Genomic DNA, 19,171 nt, shown 5'->3' on the forward strand with positions numbered 1-19,171 from the left:
TTTCACCTTTTGTATGGCCAAGCACATACAATCCATTGTATATTTGTACCCAAGATAAATAAAAACTTCACCTTAAGTAAGAGAACATGACAGCACCCTTTTCTCATGCATACTTTATCCTAAATTCACCTGGTAGTTGGAGTGACCATTTGTGTTTGGTAATTGTCTGTATCTGACAGAAAAATAAATTTCTCATATCTTTATGACAAGAGTTAGGTGTGCAACTTGGAGCCAGATGCCAGCCACATTTTAGGCTCTTATCCTCTCTTAGAAACTGGGAGATAGGGGTGCTATTTTCCTTGATGATTATGTTTCCAAGACCTGGCTCCTAGGTTTGAGGAAACATTCTGGGTTTGTAAAACTGGCAAAAAGCTTATTTAGCTTTTGAAAAGATGTACCTACATTTCAAAGAGCAGATAAACATCTTATAATTACAAAATTGCGAAAGTAAATGCTTTGAGAAAGCAAAGGGGGGAGCCTGCGTGCACTATGAAGAACTGATTGTTTTAATTTTTTAATTTGTATTTTCTCTTACACTTGTAAACATGAGGCATGCTTAGCCCACAAAAAGTGTACACAATGTATAAAAATGCTTTAGTGTACTTGAATTTCACAGTTTTATGAGGTAAACAAAAAGCAATTATTTCTGTTCACCCAATTCAGTAGGTAAGGAAAATAAGACGCAGAGAGTCCAGTTGAGTTGTCCAACTGCACACTTTTAAGAAGAAATAAAACCATGGCCTCTCAAATCCAGCTTCTCTGGTGCCATCTCCAGTCCTGCCACTCTATGCTGCCTTCTCAAAAGCTTATATATTGATACTGTCGACTTTAGGTTTTAGACCAAAGAGTAAACATACTCACACTTTTCAGGTTTCATCAAACGTTAGGCTATATAATCTAGCCCTATTAAATGTACTCTTGACTGGTTCAATTGGAAAATAACTTGACTGAGAGCAAAAGAGCCAACAGAGTTAATACTTATTGATATATTTAATACCCAATGCATAGTCTAGTGTCATTTCACTCCTTGAACAAATATCATTCTCGAGGTTGGGAAGAAGTGATGAACCAAATGGATAGTCCCTGCCCATAGAAAGCTGATATTCTAGTGAATAGAAAAGAAAATAATATTAAAATGTAGGTAAGATGTCAGCCTGTGACATATACAATGTTGAATGCCAAAGCAGGAAAAGGAGGGACAAAATGTGTCAAGAAGAGGATATAAGGGCTTTTGGTTTTGTTTTTGTTTTTGCAGAGGCCTGAAGAAAGCTAAGAATACACTACAAGGACACCTAAAAAGAGCACATAAATGAGGGAAGAATAAGTAAAATGTTTCTGAGGCAGGACAATGTGTGTGTGTATGTGTGTTCAGGCAACAGCAAAGAAATGTCACTGGTGCTGAGTCAAGGAAGAAAGACAGTTGAAGGGACAGGCTATCAAGAGACTACTAAGTGAGATCAGAGACCTTTGGGTTTTGAGAAAATGACTGATGTGATCAAATATTTTAAAAAGTTCACTCCAGCTGAGAAGACAGTACAGTGACTCTAGGCAGGGAGCAGAGAAACCACACTGTAATTCAACTAAATTAGTGGTACCAAATAGGAAAAAACTTCCCTGCTTTGCCTCACTGTCATAGTTATAAAATCCAATGTTATTTTAAACACGTTTTTCAGGGGTTAGATTTAATTAGATTTATGACACCATGTAAATAGAAAATATTTTTTTTTCAATATATGAAATTTATTGTCAAATTGGTTTCCATACAACACCCAGTGCTCATCCCAAAAGGTGGCCCTCCCCAATACCCATCACCCACCCTCCCCTCCCTCCCACCCCCCATCAACCCTCAGTTTGTTCTCAGTTTTTAACAGTCTCTTATGCTTTGGCTCTCTCTCCCACTCTAACCTCTTTTTTTTTCCTTCCCCTCCCCCATGGGTTTCTGTTAAAGTTTCTCAGGATCCACATAAGAGTGAAACCATATGGTATCTGTCTTTCTCTGTATGGCTTATTTCATTTAGCATCGCACTCTCCAGTTCCATCCACGTTGCTACAAAGGGCCATATTTCATTCTTTCTCCTTGCCACGTAGTACTCCATTGTGTATATAAACCACAATTTCTTTATCCATTCATCAGTTGATGGACATTTAGGCTCTTTCCATAATTTGGCTATTGTTGAAAGTGCTGCTAGAAACATTGGGGTACAAGTGCCCCTATGCATCAGCACTCCTGTATCCCTTGGGAAAATTCCTAGCAGTGTTACTGCTGGGTCATAGGGTAGGTCTATTTTTAATTTTTTGAGGAACCTCCACACTGTTTTCCAGAGAGGCTGCACCAATTTTCATTCCCACCAACAGTGCAAGAGGGTTCCCGTTTCTCCACATCCTCTCCAGCATCTATAGTCTCCTGATGTGTTCATTTTGGCCACTTTGACTGGCGTGAGGTGATATCTGAGTGTGCTTTTGATTTGTATTTCCCTGATGAGGAGCAACGTTGAGCATCTTTTCATGTGCCTGTTGGCCATCTGGATGTCTTCTTTAGAGAAGTGTCTATTCATGTTTTCTGCCCATTTCTTCACTGGGTTATGTGTTTTTCAGGTGGGGAGTTTGGTGAGCTCTTTATAGATTTTGGACACTAGCCCTTTGTCCGATATGTGATTTGCAAATATCTTTTCCCATTCTGTTGGTTGCCTTTTAGTTTTGTTGATTGTTTCCTTTGCTGTGCAGAAGCTTTTTATCTTCATGAGGTCCCAGTAGTTCATTTTTGCTTTTAATTCCCTTGCCTTTGGGGATGTGTCAAGTAAGAAATTGCTACGACTGAGGTCAAAGAGGTCTTTTCCTGCTTTCTCCTCTAGGGTTTTGATGGTTTCCTGTCTCACATTCAGGTCCTTTATCCATTTTGAGTTTATTTTTGTGAATGGTGTGAGAAAGTGGTCTAGTTTCAATCTTCTGCATGTTGCTGTCCAGTTCTCCCAGCACCATTTGTTAAAGAGACTGTCTTTTTTCCATTGGATGTTCTTTCCTGCTTTGTCAAAGATGAGTTGGCCATACGTTTGTGGGTCTAGTTCTGGGATTTCTATTCTATTCCATTGGTCTATGTGTCTGTTTTTGTGCCAATACCATGCTGTCTTGATGATGACAGCTTTGTACTGGAGGCTAAAGTCTGGGATTGGGATGCCTCCTGCTTTGGTCTTCTTCTTCAAAATTACTTTGGCTATTCACGGCCTTTTGTGGTTCCATACAAATTTTAAGATTGCTTGTTCTAGCTTCGAGAAGAATGCTGGTGCAATTTTGATTGGGATTGCATTGAATGTGTAGATAGCTTTGGGTAGTATTGACATTTTGACAATATTTATTCTTCCAATCCATGAGCACAGAATGTTTTTCCATTTCTTTAGATCTTCTTCAATTTCCTTCATAAGCTTTCTATAGTTTTCAGCATACAGATCTTTTACATCTTTGGTTAGATTTATCCCTAGGTATTTTATGCTTCTTGGTGCAATTGTGAATGGGATCAGTTACTTTATTTGTCTTTGTTGCTTCATTATTAGTGTATAAGAATGCAACTGATTTCTGTACATTGATTTTGTATCCTGCAACTTTGCTGAATTCATGTATCAGTTCTAGCAGACTTTTGGTGGAGTCTGTCAGATTTTCCATGTATAATATCATGTCATCTGCAAAAAGTGAAAGCTTGACTTCATCTTTGCCAATTTTGATGCCTTTGATTTCCTTTTGTTGTCTGATTGCTGATGCTAGCACTTCCAACACTATGTTAAACCACAGCGGTGAGAGTGGACATCCCTGTCGTGTTCCTGATCTCAGGGAGAAAGCTCTCAGTTTTTCCCCATTGAGGATGATGTTATCTGTGGGCTTTTCATAAATGGCTTTTATGATCTTTAAGTATGTTCCTTCTATCCCGACTTTCTGGAGGGTTTTTATTAAGAAAGTTGCTGAATTTCGTCAAATGCCTTTTCTGCATCGATTGACGGGATCATATGGTTCTTTTCTTTTATTAATGTGATGTATCACGTTGATTGATTTGCGAATGTTGAACCAGCCCTGCATCCCAGGAATGAATCCCACTTGATCATGGTGAATAATTCTTTTTATATGCCGTTGAATTCGATATGCTAGTATCTTATTGAGCATTTATGCATCCATATTCATCAGGGATATTGGCCTGTAGTTCTCTTTTTTTACTGGGTCTCTGTCTCATTTAGGAATAAAAGTAATACTGGCTTCAAAGAATGAGTCTGGAAGTTTTCCTTCCCTTTCTATTTTTTGGAATAGCTTCAGAAGGATAGGTATTATCTCTGCTTTAAACGTCTGGTAGAACTCCTCTGGGAAGCCGTCTGGTCCTGGACTCTTATTTGTTGGGAGATTTTTGATAACTGATTGAATTTCTTCGCTCGTTATGGGTCTGTTCAAGCTTTCTATTTCCTCCTGATCGAGTTTTGGAAGCGAGTGGGTATTTAGGAATTTGTCCATTTCTTCCAGGTTGTCCAGTTTGTTGGCATATAATTTTTCAAAGTATCCCCTGATAATTGCTTGTATCTCTGAGGGATTGGTTGTAATAATTCCATTTTTATTCATGATTTTATCTATTTGGGTCATCTCCCTTTTCTTTTTGAGAAGCCTGGCTAGAGGTTTGTCAATTTTGTTTATTTTTTCAAAAAACCAACTCTTGGTTTTGTTGATCTGCTCTACAGTTTTTTTAGATTGTATACTGTTTATTTCTTCTCTGATCTTTATTATTTCTCTTCTTCTGCTGGGTTTAGGCTGCCTTTGCTGTTCTGCTTCTATTTCCTTTAGGTGTGCTGTTAGATTTTGTATTTGGGATTTTTCTTATTTCTTGAGATAGGCCTGGATTGCAATGTATTTTCCTCTCAGGACTGCCTTCGCTGCATCCCAAAGCGTTTGGATTGTTGTATTTTCATTTTCATTTGTTTCCATATATTTTTAAATTTCTTCTCTAATTGCCTGGTTCACCCACTCATTCTTTAGTAGGTGTTCTTTAACCTCCATGCTTTTGGAGGTTTTCCAGACTTTTTCCTGTGGTTGACTTCAAGCTTCATAACATTGTGGTCTGAAAGTATGCATTGTATGATCTCAATTCTTGTATACTTATGAAGGGCTGTTTTGTGACCCAGTATGTGATCTATATTGGAGAATGTTCCATGTGCACTCGAGAAGAAAGTATATTCTGTTGCTTTGGGATGCAGAGTTCTAAATATATCTGTCAAGTCCATCTGATCCAATGTATCATTCAGGGCCCTTGTTTCTTTAGTGACCGTGTGTCTAGATGATCTATCCATTTTTGTAAGTGGAGTGTTAAAGTCCCCTGCAAGGACCACATTCTTATCAATAAGGTTGCTTATGTTTGTGAGTAATTGTTTTATATATTTGGGGGCTCCTGTATTCGGTGCATAGACACTTATAATCCTTAGCTCTTCCTGATGGATAGACCCTGTAATTATTATATAATGCCCTTCTTCATCTCTTGTTACAGCCTTTAATTTTATGGCTACTCCAGCTTTCTTTTGACTTCCAGTGGCATGATAAATAGTTTTCCATCCCCTCACTCTCAATCTGAAGGTATCCTCAGGTCTAAAATGAGTCTCTTGTAGACAGCAAATAGATGGGTCTTGTTTTTTTATCCATTCTGATACCCTATGTCTTTTGGTTGGCTCATTTAGTCCATTTACATTCAGTGTTATTATAGAAAGTTATGGGTTTAGAGTCATTGTGATGTCCATATTTTTCATGCTTTTAGCGATATCTCTCGTAACTTGTGTCACAGGATCCCCCTTAGGATATCTTGTAGCGCTGGTTTAGTGGTGACGAATTCCTTCAGTTTTTGTTTGTTTGGGAAGACCTTTATCTCTCCTTCTATTCTAAATGACAGACTTTCTGGATAAAGGATTCTCGGCTGCATATTTTTTCTGTTCAACACATTGAAGATCTCCTGCCATTCCTTTCTGGCCTGCCAAGTTTCAGTAGAGAGATCCGTCACGAGTCTTATAGGTCTCCCTTTATATGTTAGAGCACGTTTATCCCTAGCTGCTTTCAGAATTTTCTCTTTATCCTTGTATTTTGCCATTTTTACTATGACATGTCGTGCAGAAGATCGATTCAAGTTATGTCTGAAGGGAGTTCTCTGTGCCTTTTGGATTTCAATGCCTTTTTCCTTCCCCAGATCAGGGAAGTTCTCAGCTATTATTTCTTCAAGTACACCTTCAGCACCTTTCCCTCTCTCTTCCTCCTCTAGAATACCAATTATGCGTAGATTATTTCTCGTTAGTGCATCACATAGTTCTCTAATTTTCCCCTCATACTCCTGGATTTTTTTTATCTCTCTTTTTCTCAGCTTCCTCTTTTTCCATAATTTTATCTTCTAGTTCACCTATTCTCTCCTCTGCCTCTTCAATCCGAGCCGTGGTCATCTCCAGTTCATTTTGCAGCTCATTAATAGCATTTTTTAGCTCCTCCTGGCTGTTCCTTAGTCCCTTGATCTCTGTAGCAATAGATTCTCTGCTGTCCTCTATACTGTTTTCAAGCCCAGCGATTAAATTTGTGACTATTATTCTAAATTCACTTTCTGTTAATATCGTTTAAATGGTTTTTGATCAGTTCGTTAGCTGTCGTTATTTCCTGGATGTTTTTTTGAAGGGAATTCTTCTGTTTGGTCATTTTGGATAGTCCCTGGAGTGGTGTGGAACTGTGGGGCACTTCCCCTGTGCTGTCTTGAATAACTTGAGTTGGTGGGCGGGGCCGCAGTCACACCTGATGTCTGCCCCCAGCCCACCACTGGGTCCACAGTCAGACTGGTGTGTGCCTTCTCTTTCCCTCTCCTACGGGTGGGATTCACTGTGGGGTGGTGTGGCCCGTCTGGGCTACTTGCACATTGCCAGGCTTGTGGTGCTGGGGATCTGGCATATTAGCTGGGGTGGATAGACAAGGTGCACAGGGGCGGGAAGTGTAGGCTCAGCTCATTTTTCCTTCAGAGATCCTCTTCCGGAGGCGCCCTGTGGCACAGGGAGGGAGTCAGACCCGCTGGAAGGATGGATCTGCAGAAGCACAGAGTTGGGTGTTTGTGCGGTGCAAGGAAGTTCCCTGGCAGGAACTGGTTCCCTTTGGGATTTTGGCTAGGGGATGGGCGAGGGAGATGGTGCTGGCGAGGGAGATGGCGCTGGCGAGCGCCTTTGTTCCCTGCTAAACTGAGCTCTGTTGTCCCGGGACTCAACAACTCTCCCTCCTGTTGTCTTCCAGCCCTCCCGTTCTCCGAGCAGAGGTGTTAGGTTATAACCTTCCAGATGTTAAGTCCCGCTTGCTGTCAGAACACACTCCGTCAGGCCTCTTCACTTTTGCAAGCCAGACTCGGGGGCTCTGCTTTGCCGGTGGGCCGCCCTTCTGCCCCGGCTCCCTCCCGCCAGAGCGTGTAGCGGGCACTACCTCTCCGCCCTTCCTACCCTCTTCCATGGGCTTCTCGTTGTGCTTGGCTCCAGAGACTCCATTCTGCTAGTCTTCTGGTGGTTTTCTGGGTTATTTAGGCATGTGTAGGTGGAATCTAAGTGATCAGCACGAGGCGGTGAGCCCAGCGTCCTCCTACGCCGCCATCTTCCCCAGGTCTCTTGTAAATAGAAAATACTGACTTTAAGACATCTGAAAGACATTTGCTTAGGAAACTTTTTTTTTTGTTTTTGACATTTCTTGTAGAAAACAACTACACATTTGTCTAAAATAGGCCGAGACCATGACAGGATGAGTCAGTAAGAACTCTCTTAGTAGTGTTTTTCACATAAGAACTTACTTGATAGTTTATCCGTTAGACCATATGTGGAGTGAAAGATAGGAGTTGTACATCCAAATTCATTTTGTACTAACATTTGTGATTGTGATTAAGGAGTGATATACTGAAGGAAATTCTCATCGGTTGAAGAACTGACAAAATTTAATTTATGTTTATCATTTTCTCAAATATTACTGAAATATGTATTGGTCCACTAATAAACATTTGCAGAATATCTTCTGTAAATTTAGTAACGCTTTTTCTGCACGGTGTCTCTATTTTTATGTTAAATGTGACAAATTATGTAATATATAATTCTTCAACTTTAGGTTAGTCCTCAAATTATTTTCTAAGGTAAAAATTTATCTAAAGGTCTTTTTAACCTCCTTACAATTTTACTGAGATCTGAAATGCAAGTTTTAGGATCCTTATATATTATTAAGTTTGAAGTAGCTAACTGAAGGCTTTGAAAGAAAGTCAATATTTACAAAAAAAGTTATGTTAAAACAAAAACAAAGTAAGTGTTGAGATATCTTTCGTCACCTTTAGATTTCTCATTAGCCTGATAGCATCCCGGTATTTCCTGCATCCTTAATTAAAGGACTTTTGTAGGTATTCATGATCGTAGATCTTTATAAACTCATAATTTACTAGACTTCTGTGTACTTGTTCCTTAAGAAAAACTTGTTCTTTATTGTTCAGCTTATTTTCACATTAATGGGTGTTTGAAAATTGGCACCTGTTTTTTTTTTTTTTTTTTCTTTTCAGGCAGTTGTTAATGTCTCCTCCTCTTTGGATTTCTTCATCGTTGTTGTTGTTGTTCTTTACTATTGTTGTTGTTGTTATTTAAAGAATCTAGATCCTACCCTTGGCTTTTACAAAGATTTAACACTAAGAATTACTAAAATAAAGATGTCATTGACATCTGCATGGCCACGACCTAAATAAATACAGTCCAAATAAAAAGCTGTCCTCTTCCAGGCTTCCATTTATTTGGCCTATATCCACCTAGGTATTTTTCTTTCTCATTTAAGTAGATAAAGGCAGCCTTCTTTACTTTCATACTCTTTCTAAAATCAAAGAAACTTAAGTTCCAATTCCATAAAGTCACTTATTCAACATAATTTATATATACAGCGTATGGATCTAGTGCTGTCAGAAAAGGCAAAGGAATACACATTGTGTCTTAGGGTTGGATATCATTAGGAGCTATAATGAACCTTCCAGATTGTCTGTACCAGTAGTTTTATTTCATTAGTAAGGAAATCAAAGACCTGAGAAGTTAAGCAAACTTCAGGATACACAACAAAGTGCAAGCACTGAATTGGAACATTAATGTCTTGAGTGTCATTTGGTGTTTAGCTACTAGACCACATTGATTTTAACTACATAATTTGTCATAGTAACAGTATAATGAAACAATATTTTGAAAAAGAGAATTAAGGTTATGTTTATCATGATAATTATATTACTAAGCAAATGCTTGGATATGCCATTTTTTCTTTCTCTCATCCAAATTACTAAAATAGACAGAAAACAAAGCACTTTAACAGATAATTGCTATCTTATAGTAACTTACAGGGAAGAAATGGTCACAGTTATTATATGAATAACTTCTAGAAATGGACCTAATTATGGAATATTTTCAAATCAGGAAAGTAATCATTTCCTTTATTAAAAAAATAGGTGGCAAGGTTTTCTTTAATTTGAAAGAGAAGGAATCAAAGGAGGTTGAGGAGAAGCTGAATATGTCCTTTTAAAGGAGAGTAAAATATTTAAGTGGAGACTTCTGTGTGAATTTTACAAAGTAGAAAGTCATAGAGTCATAAAAAGTTTTGAGAAGCAAATAAAATGCTAATTCAAAAATGAACCCCATTGATGGTATTCTTACTATGTAACAGATGTTTCCTACTTCTGGGTGTTAAAAGAAAAGACCCAATTTTGGATCTTAGGGACTTCAAGTCTAGTTGGGAGACTAATACTAAAACAAATCTATACTATTCAGTAAACTAGATTCTACAATTTAAGTAGAACACATGATACAGAGGAAGTACAAAAAAAGAAGGTGATATAATCAACCTATCAATGTCAAGAAAGGCCCTGCCAAGGAAGCTATAACTGATGTTGGCGTCAAAAAGTAAGAGTTCACCATAAAGGTGTGGAGAATATTATATTCTAGCCGGAGAAGCAGTCTGTTTAATGGTGTGGGGAATGGAGATAGCAAACAACATGCTGTATTTGAGCGAGGGTCAAAGTTTTACCTTCTGGGTTAGGCTGATAATGTTTCAGGAAGTGAGAATGTAGAATTAGAGAGCAGTACTTGGGAAGCTTTACTTTTCATATGCATCAAGCATGAGAAGAAAAAGACCAATAGATGAAGGAAAATCAAAGAAATGAGTAAATCTGGGTTTATTTTGGTAAAATCAGTTGAAGCAGAAACTCAGAATCATGGATCTCACATATAGCGTAGTGAAAAGTATTGCTTCAGGAAGCAAACCGTCATCGACAATTGCATCATCATTTACCTTGACTATCTTGAAAGCTGGTGGCATCACATTCCCCTCTACATGCCTTCTCACTTCATGTTTCCATGAAGAGTCTCCCGCATCTCCCTCCCCAGCTCTTCTTCCTAGATATCTGGGCTCTTTGCTGCCATTATGTCCATAACTTTGTGACCTGAGGAAATAAAGGGACTGTAAAGTAATTCCTCAGCAAATAACAGTGTAGCCAGGAAAAGAGGAATGGTGAAATCAATTCATTAAGGGAAGAAAATAGTTTGGTTAAAGGCAATGGAAATTGAATGGGAGGCTTATATTTATGTTGAGGAGAGTGAGGAGGAAGAAGACACAGTGATTTGCGTGAGAAAGACTAGGGGACTAGGGCCTAAACTGAGACCCTTAGAGCTGTATTTTAGATTAAATGTGCAAAGTGATGGTAATTTCAAGCAAAGCTAGTGGAGCAAAATATAATAAAGAGTTCAAATTGAATGTGCCTTTTCATAAGAAAAGGTCATGAACTCATGGCATTTTCTTTGTAATAGAAACTCTGTAAGAAATCTGAGATCAATGCTGTATATAGATTTGCTTGCATTATACATGCTGATTCTATAGTAGTTTCAAAAGGTTAAGAAAAGATTCGAGGAGCCCAATGCAATGAAAACTGCTTGATTTCTTTTTTTTTTTTTTTACTTTAAGTTTTTATTTTAATTTCAGTTAGTTAACATACACTGCTATATTAGTGTCAGGTGTATAATATAGTGATTTAACATTTCCATATGTCACCTTGTGCTCATCACAAGTGCATTCCTTAGTCCCCATCACCTATTTCACCCACCCCCCCACTCATCTCCCCTCTGATAACCATCAGATTGTACTCTATAATTAAGAATCTGTTTCTTGCTTTGACACTCTCTCTCTCTCTCTTATTTTTTTCCTTTTGCTTCTTTTGTTTATTAAATTCCACATATGAGTGAAATCATATGGTATTTGTGTTTCTCTGTCTGACTTATTTCATGTAGCATTATACTCCATCCATGTCCTTGCAAATGGCAAGATTTTATTCTTTTTATGGCCAAATAATATTCCAGTGTGTGTGTGTGTGTGCGTGTGTGTGTGTGTGTGTGTGTCTGTGTGTCTGTGTGTGTAACATATCTTCTTTATCCACTCATCAATCAGTGGACACTTGGGCTGTTTCCATATCTTGGATATTGTAAGTAATACTGCTATAAACATAGGGGTGCAGCCACTTTGGAAAACAGTGTGGAGGTTTTTCAAAAAGTTAAATAGAACTACCTTACAATCTAGCCATCACACTACTTGTATTTATCCAAAGAACACAAAAACACTAATTCAAAGCTTGATTTCTTTTTAACCTGAATAGGTTCAACCAAACCCTAGGCTGAATCTGTAAGGTGATCGTAGTAGCAGATGCTGTTGGCATCCCACCTGCATCCTCACACCTTTGCTATCTCAGTTCACACCTTTGGACTTCAAACTGCCAGCTCTTGAATTTATGTCTTTTGTTCATTTGACCTCTGAGGCTTGGTTTGTGGTTAGGCAGCAGGCAGAAGTGATGGGCAATTGATAACTCCCAGGAACAGCCTAACCCAATAATTGACAAGAGTCAGAGTATCAATATCCCAACTTCCATATCAATCAATTTGGATAAGAGATGTGTGTCTTCAGGATAAATAAGCTCCATTCGTCCACACTACTAGTTAGCTTAATAATCTCCCTTTATCTGGCTAACTTCCCTTTCCTATCTCATTCTCCCACTCTTTTACGGCTATATCCTTAATCTCAAAATTAAAATATTTCCACTCAGCACTTAGATTCAAGGTTGTCTTCTGGTGGAACTCAAGCTACAACTACAGGATTTCATTACAATGAAACATACCAAGGGAGAAGATACTACTACAGTATCGATTTTCTGTGCTAAACGTAAGAAACTTGTTATATATGAAGTAGTATAAAATACATAAGATCATGAATATCCTAGATCTGTTAACTTATTTACCATCTACATGCAAAAACAAATAAACAATAAATGAGGTATTTGTTGTCGTTATTAGAAACTCTAAATTCTTCTTTTTCATCTTTGGTTTCCAGTTTTGATGAACTAATTTCTAGTCTTTGTCTTAAGGATAAAAGTAAAATCAGTGCTGGTATGAATTCTGAAGATTGCTGTAACTTGATTTAATCCATTACTAAAATTGTCTCCACCTTGTTTTGAATATTTATATTTGTATCAGTTAGCATTTGCTGCATGACAAACCATTCCAAAACTTAGTGGCTGAAAACAAGAAACACTTGGCTCACAATTCTATAGGCCATCAATTTAGACTGGGCTAAGCTCAGAAATTCTTCTGATTTCAGCTAGGCTTCTTCATGGCTTTATGATTATTTGGCAAATTAGCTGGGGGCTAACTGGCTTACAGTGGCTGTGGCTAGGATGACTGGTCTCTGTTCTACATTTTTCAGAAGGCTAGTTCTGATTGTTCTTGTGGCTGGGGCAGGGTTTCAAGACAGGCCCCAAATGCTTCTTTGAAATAGCACAGTGTGACTTCTACCACATTCCATCTGTCAAAGCAAGTCAGGAGACCAACCCAGATTTTAGAATTGGGATAATAGACTACATTTTCTAATGGAAGAAACATTGAAGTTACATTGCAAAGAGTATGCATTCAGAAAGGGGAAAAGAATGGAGTTTCTATTTGTAATTTGTTTACAAAATACCAAATTAAAACTAAATGATGATCAACTAAAAATGAGAAAAAAAGAAGCAAAAATACACTTATATAGGGCACCTGTCTGGCACAGTCATTTGAGCGTCCGACTTCAGCTCAGGTCACGATCTCATGGTTTGTAAGTTTGAACTTCACATCTGGCTCACTTCTGTCAGCACAGAGCCTGCTCTGGATCCTGTCCCCCTTTATTTCTGCCTTGCCCCACTCTCTTGCACTCTCTCAAAAATAAATAAACATTAAAAAATACACTTATGTTTTAGTCTATATCCCAAAATTTCATTTTATAATGGTTATAGTATATATATTATTATGGTAGAAAATATTTACTAAAACAAATAATAATTTGGCATATTTTTTGTGAATACTCTTGGAATTACCTAGGGAGGGCAGTGTTAGCCATAGTTAAGAAAAACAAAAAAGCCCTTAATGCAAAAGTTGACCTCACTTATCTACATGCTATAAGTGATCAATGTGGCACCAACCAAATTTGTCAAAGAGAAGATGACATTTAAAACCTCTTGAAATATTTACTAGATGTATGAAGGATTATTTTCTTTTAATAGCTAAATGCTAACCCCTGGAAAAGAGGGAAATATGGTGAAAATGGTGACAGGTCTTTAATTCTGGTGGAACTCCTGGGTACTCTCTAATTATACTTTCAGTTGACCTATTACAGTAGGAACAAAAACATTGGTTTCACTCATGCAACCCATTATATCTCTCTTCTCTATTAATGTGGATGACTGAAGTTTGCAGTTTTTCCAAAATCTCAAACCATGGATATATATATATTCTGGACAAAGAATTAGGGTCAGTGTAGCCTTAACATTCCTACACTAGCCGTGCTAACTCAAAACCGTACCACTAAAGTGAAAAGGTAGAAGTGGCAGGATGTTTATAAGTCATTTACATTTTGAAACATGAAAACAGAATTGGAGTCTTCTTTAATTCTTGTTATGCTCCAGATAAATCAGTAGATTTTGGAAAACAAATACTTCTTTTTTAAGTTGAAAAAGTTCTCCAGTAAAAATGAATCCCCACTCCCACACCTCCATGCCACACACATAGAAGTTTCACATAGTGATCTTTGTTAGGTATTCTATGGCATGTTGTGGCCAGTAAAGTATTTTTCTGGTATGAAATGAACTTTCTTCCAGATAAGTGGGGAGCAAAATATGATTGTTGGGTGGATAAGAAATTATAAGAAGAAGAAGAAGATGGAGAAGGAGAAGAAGGAGAAGGAGAAGGAAAATAGGTACCATTTACTGGCCACTCTACAGAAAGGTCACAGAGCTTGGAAGTGGTAGAAAATAATAGAATAGAATAAATACTTTATTTAATCTGTGTTGTTCTCACTAATCAGAGATCTCAACATAATCCTTAAGAATGTAGGGATAATTTACACTGAAAGAATGGAACTATTTAATTTGTTCGGAGATTTTGACTTCCTCTTTCAATGATGATGAATTTTGTGAATATTAAAATGTTTACTTTTTAGCTCTTAAACTTTGTGTAAAATACAAATATCTTTCCTCTTTTCATTTTTGCTTTTCTTATACTTCAAATAGACTATGTGGTATTGCCTCTTTACCTTCTTACTTTAGAAACAAACAAACAAACAAACAAAATTCCCAAAGTAGTCAAGAATTCTCATTGCTTGGCAAAACTAGTTTTGAAGATCTGTAAGAGCACACAAGACAAGATCAATAGGTAAATTATATCTATTTTTTTACACCTATCCATTACCTGTCTGTCTCTATATAGCTGAACACACACACACATATATAGAAAAAGGGAGGAATTCTTAAATTTTTTGCTGTATTTGCTCTATGATTTAGCAAAAACTTTCTACTGGATATTTAATCAAACAGTGAATTAATCTCTGACATATCTATGTATTGCTTGATGTTTCTCTTCTTGGGACTGAAGGCAAAAGCAGGAAGTCGAGGAAAGGGATTGGGAATGAAGATACACAGTTTGGTTCCGTCAAAGATAAACACTTTATTGTGACAGATGAGATTTTGTTTCTCATTTTACTTGTATTTACTTCTGGCATCATAAAAATGTAGGAGCATCATATAGTAGTATGAAAAACAAGCAAAGTAAATGTAACATCTTGAACTTGATCCTGTCAAATTGCAGAATACCAATTATATATTTATAACGAAAAAAAATAGCAAAGTTCCAACTTTCCCCCAAATAGCCTATGTAATTCATAGCTTTTACAACTTTAGAATAATTTATTTTCTACTAACCCATATCAGAAATAGGAAATCTTTCTCTCCATACTTTCAGGTTTATTATCTAAATAATTTTAGCAGTTCTACAGATGACCTCATTTTGAGAACCGTCTTGGGATGTTAAACTGGGGAAACTGCAAACAACTCCAAGCTTTCCACATGATACATTTAAGTGTGTGCTGAGTGGCTAAGTGAAAAGGGAAAGGACACTTTTTTAACATGTTGACACCACGGCAAACATTGTGACCTCTATCACTGCAGTGTTTCTGACTAATGGCTAATGGAAATGCAATCATTTTGGCAGTTTAAATTTAGTAAATATATAAACACTTGAAGTCGGGCAAGTCAGCAGCATCTTTTGACATTATGATGACAGATGATTGGTTTGTTAACCATTTCTCTTCTTAGTGTAAAATACAAGATATAGCTGTCAGAGGATTTAGCTTTCCTGTTGCTTTGCAGGACTGCTGTAGGCCTGATAAAGAAGTAAGAATTAGAGCATGATATTATTTAAGTGTGTAATATCAAATAATTTTTCTAATAATATGTGGACCCTTGAATGTTGATATGGCCCCTTTCGAAACCTAATGTTTAAGGTGAATTAAGTCCCTGGTTTCTTTATTTCTTAAAGCCTGATAGATTCTTCATTCCTTGTCTGATACACAGATTTCTGAACTCCATGTTTAACTCTAGAAATAACTGTGGTTGCATGGAAGGTGGTGTCTTCATCCCATCAGATTGTATTGCCTGTTTGGGGACTCAGTGGTAAACATGAATGAAGGCATATTTGAACTTGGTTGGAACTTACATTGCCAGAAAATTTTGAATTTAGACTAGCTCCTTATGTTCTACCTTAGTCCATGCTTCTCTAGCCTTTTTTGCTAGTTATCTACTGCATACAGCTCGTTTTGTTTCCTAAAATTCTTTATTGGAACAGTCAATCCATGAATGTGTCTACCCAGACCACTCTTAGAAATACTAAGTTTCGATTATTGTTTCCCAATATATGTCAAAATAACCAGAGCTGTGAAAATCGTGCACTGTGGTCAATTCTTATCAAGGAGAAAGCCTCACTATTGTCGTTGAAACTATATAAGTCATTAACAATGTCCATTGATATCCATTCTAAGCCATAGACATGATTCTGGTTATCTCTGCATTGAAATACTTTTTGTGAATTTTCCTTCAGTGACCCCTTTCCAGGAACAATCAATTTCCTTTACTATTCTCCCTCTAAAAACATTTTTGTGGACCACAGTGGTTCAAGGATATGTGGCAAGGAACTTCTCTGTTGCTGTTATATCTCATGGAAGATACAATTTGATTATATAATGTTGGGAAATGAGAGTCATTTATTGGTTTATGGAGAAAATCCAATTTGGATTTTTATGGGGATGTTCTTCTAAATTCAGTTTTATATGGTTCATGATAACTTTGCAATGCCTTCTTACCTGTTGTTCACCAAATATTGCTTTTCCACCCAAGGTCTTACCTTTTGTCGAAATTCTTGGTATTTGAATTGTGATCCACAAAGCAGCACCATCACCATTTCCTTGAAGTTGTTAGAAATGTAGAGTCTCAGACTTCACCCTAGACTTACTGAATCAGAATCTGTATTTTCAAAAGACCACCTCCCTAGCCAAATCATATGCTCATTGAAGTTGGAGAAGCACTGTTCAAAACTATTTTTTGAAAGGAGAAAGAAAAGCTTACCTGGTTACTCTACTTTGCTTATCACATATTCACCACTCCTTTCTTTTGCCTACTCACTCTTGTCTTTCATCTTTGCATGCTAATTGTTCAGGTTGCCTCTAAAATATGCTAGTTTTCTTGTGGACACTAAACTAAAAAAAAAAATACCATTTCCATGAAAATACTTTTTCTAAATTTACATCTGTTTTTTTTTGTTTTCTGTGTCTAGAACTACATTCTCCAATACAGCAGGCACTAGCCACATGTGGTTATTTAGACTTAATTAATTACAATAAAAATTAAATTAAAAATTCCGTTCCTCAGTCACCATAGTCACATTTGGGGTACCGATTATATATTGTTGGATACTGCAGATATTGACCATATACACCATCATGGAATGTTGTATCAAGTAGCAATTGTCTGGAGAGTTCTATATACTAAGGTAGGCTTTGAAACCATCAGTTTCAACAGCTTCCAGATCAGACTGACAGCTTCAATGAACCAGCATAACTAGTTGAAAGAGAAAATCTAGTTAACTCAAAGGGTTATTCCCACCGCACTTTGGTCTATTTCTGAAATATCAAGCTATTTCATGTACGTTAGAAGTGTAAGAGGAAAGGTAGTATAAAATGCCTCCTCTTTTCCAATTCCTCTACCATTAAAAGGAGATCATGGCAAGAGCATCCTACTGGAATGGGAGACTTGGAAATGGGAGCCTAGGCTCCAGTTCCCAATAATTCACTGCATGTATGATACTGGCTAAATTATTTGACCTGTCTAAGTCAAATAGATGAGTTTACTCATCTGTACAATCAGAATATTGTGTTCAGTTGCTTTTAGATTACCATTTGTTTCTGCAATTTTCAATTACATGAATTAGACTTCTAGTGCTGCTACCTGAAATCTACCCAGAATTGTCATGGATACCATTTAATGAGGGATATATACTTTATATGTATCAAACACAATTGCTGGGGTTACACATAATTTTTTTGAGTATCTACTTGTAAGGAAATAATAATCAAGAGGACTGGTCTGTAAAGTAGAGTGCTTATACCTCAGGAAAGACATAGTTGATTCTTAAAACTGGAAGAATGATATGTTAAAATTTCTCTCTTTATTCACTGTTTATTTAAAATAAGCCTTGGCTTTTTCCTCCCTGGCTGCTTGAAGCCTGGCTGGCATCACGAACAATACAGTAACTATCTGGACCAGGAAGTTCATGACCAACCGTCTACTTCAGTGGAAACAAATGGTCTTTGATGTCCTTCACTCTGGGGAGGTGATAGTAGCTAAGGCAGAAATTCGGGAAAAACTAGGTGAAATCTATAAGACCACAGGAGATGTCATCTTTGCATGTGGTTTCACACCCCATTTTGGTGGTGGCAAGACAGGTAGCTTCCACATCATTTATGATTCATTGGATTATGCAAAGAAAAATGAACCCAAATTTGCAAGACAGATAGACTTGCAAAACATGGCCTGTATGAGAAGACAAAGATCTCAAGAAAACAGTGAAAGGAACTCAAGAACAAAATGAAGAAAGTCAGTGGACTGCAACAATGAGTATTGCTCCTGGCAAAAAGAAATTAAGTATCTTGCAGTGAGCTATAGATTGGACAACTGAAGGAATGAAGATTCTGCAGTGACCTTATCTGTGGTCATTGGGCAGATTTTTCATGAGAGGATTAATAAATTAGGAACTTTAAAAAAATAAACTTTGGAATAATATTGGGATTATCAATAGTATGTTTATATATGAGTGAAATATTGTCAAGAAATAATACTTATCAATATGTATACATGTGAATATATATGAAATAATGCATATACTTCCTGGAAGTACATGTTCAGATATTTTTAAAGTTTTGGAGTGGTAAATCATAGAAGTTTGGAGACCAATTGTATAAGAGGAGAGAGACAGGAAAACAATAATACAGTATGTGAGAAATGCTTTAAAAAGAATATAGGATTCAATAAGTGCACAACAGAGAACATAATAATCATGAGTAGGGGTCAGGGGCAGGACACCTTTTCAAAAGATGTGGTCCTTGAATTGAATCATCCAAGTGAGAAGCAAAGGTAATCTGGGCAGAATCAATGTCATGTGCAGTGCCCTAACCAGTGTGAAAAATGTAGGAACCACAAGTGGTTCATTGTAGCTGGAAGCTACATTGTATATCAGACAGAAAGGAGTAAGAG

General features: G+C 37.1%; 1 protein-coding gene across 1 annotated transcript; it reads left to right on the plus strand.

Moving 5' to 3' along the window:
• Positions 1 to 18,191: 18,191 nt before the first annotated feature.
• LOC128773786 (40S ribosomal protein S24-like) lies at positions 18,192 to 18,509 on the plus strand. The gene has a single exon (XM_053891368.1). The coding sequence runs from the start codon at positions 18,192 to 18,194 to the stop codon at positions 18,507 to 18,509; it is 318 nt and encodes a 105-aa protein (XP_053747343.1).
• Positions 18,510 to 19,171: the final 662 nt, after the last annotated feature.

The sequence above is a fragment of the Panthera pardus genome, unplaced genomic scaffold, assembly GCF_024362965.1.
Source record: "Panthera pardus isolate Hobbes unplaced genomic scaffold, ASM2436296v1 HiC_scaffold_27, whole genome shotgun sequence".
NCBI lineage: Eukaryota > Metazoa > Chordata > Mammalia > Carnivora > Felidae > Panthera > Panthera pardus.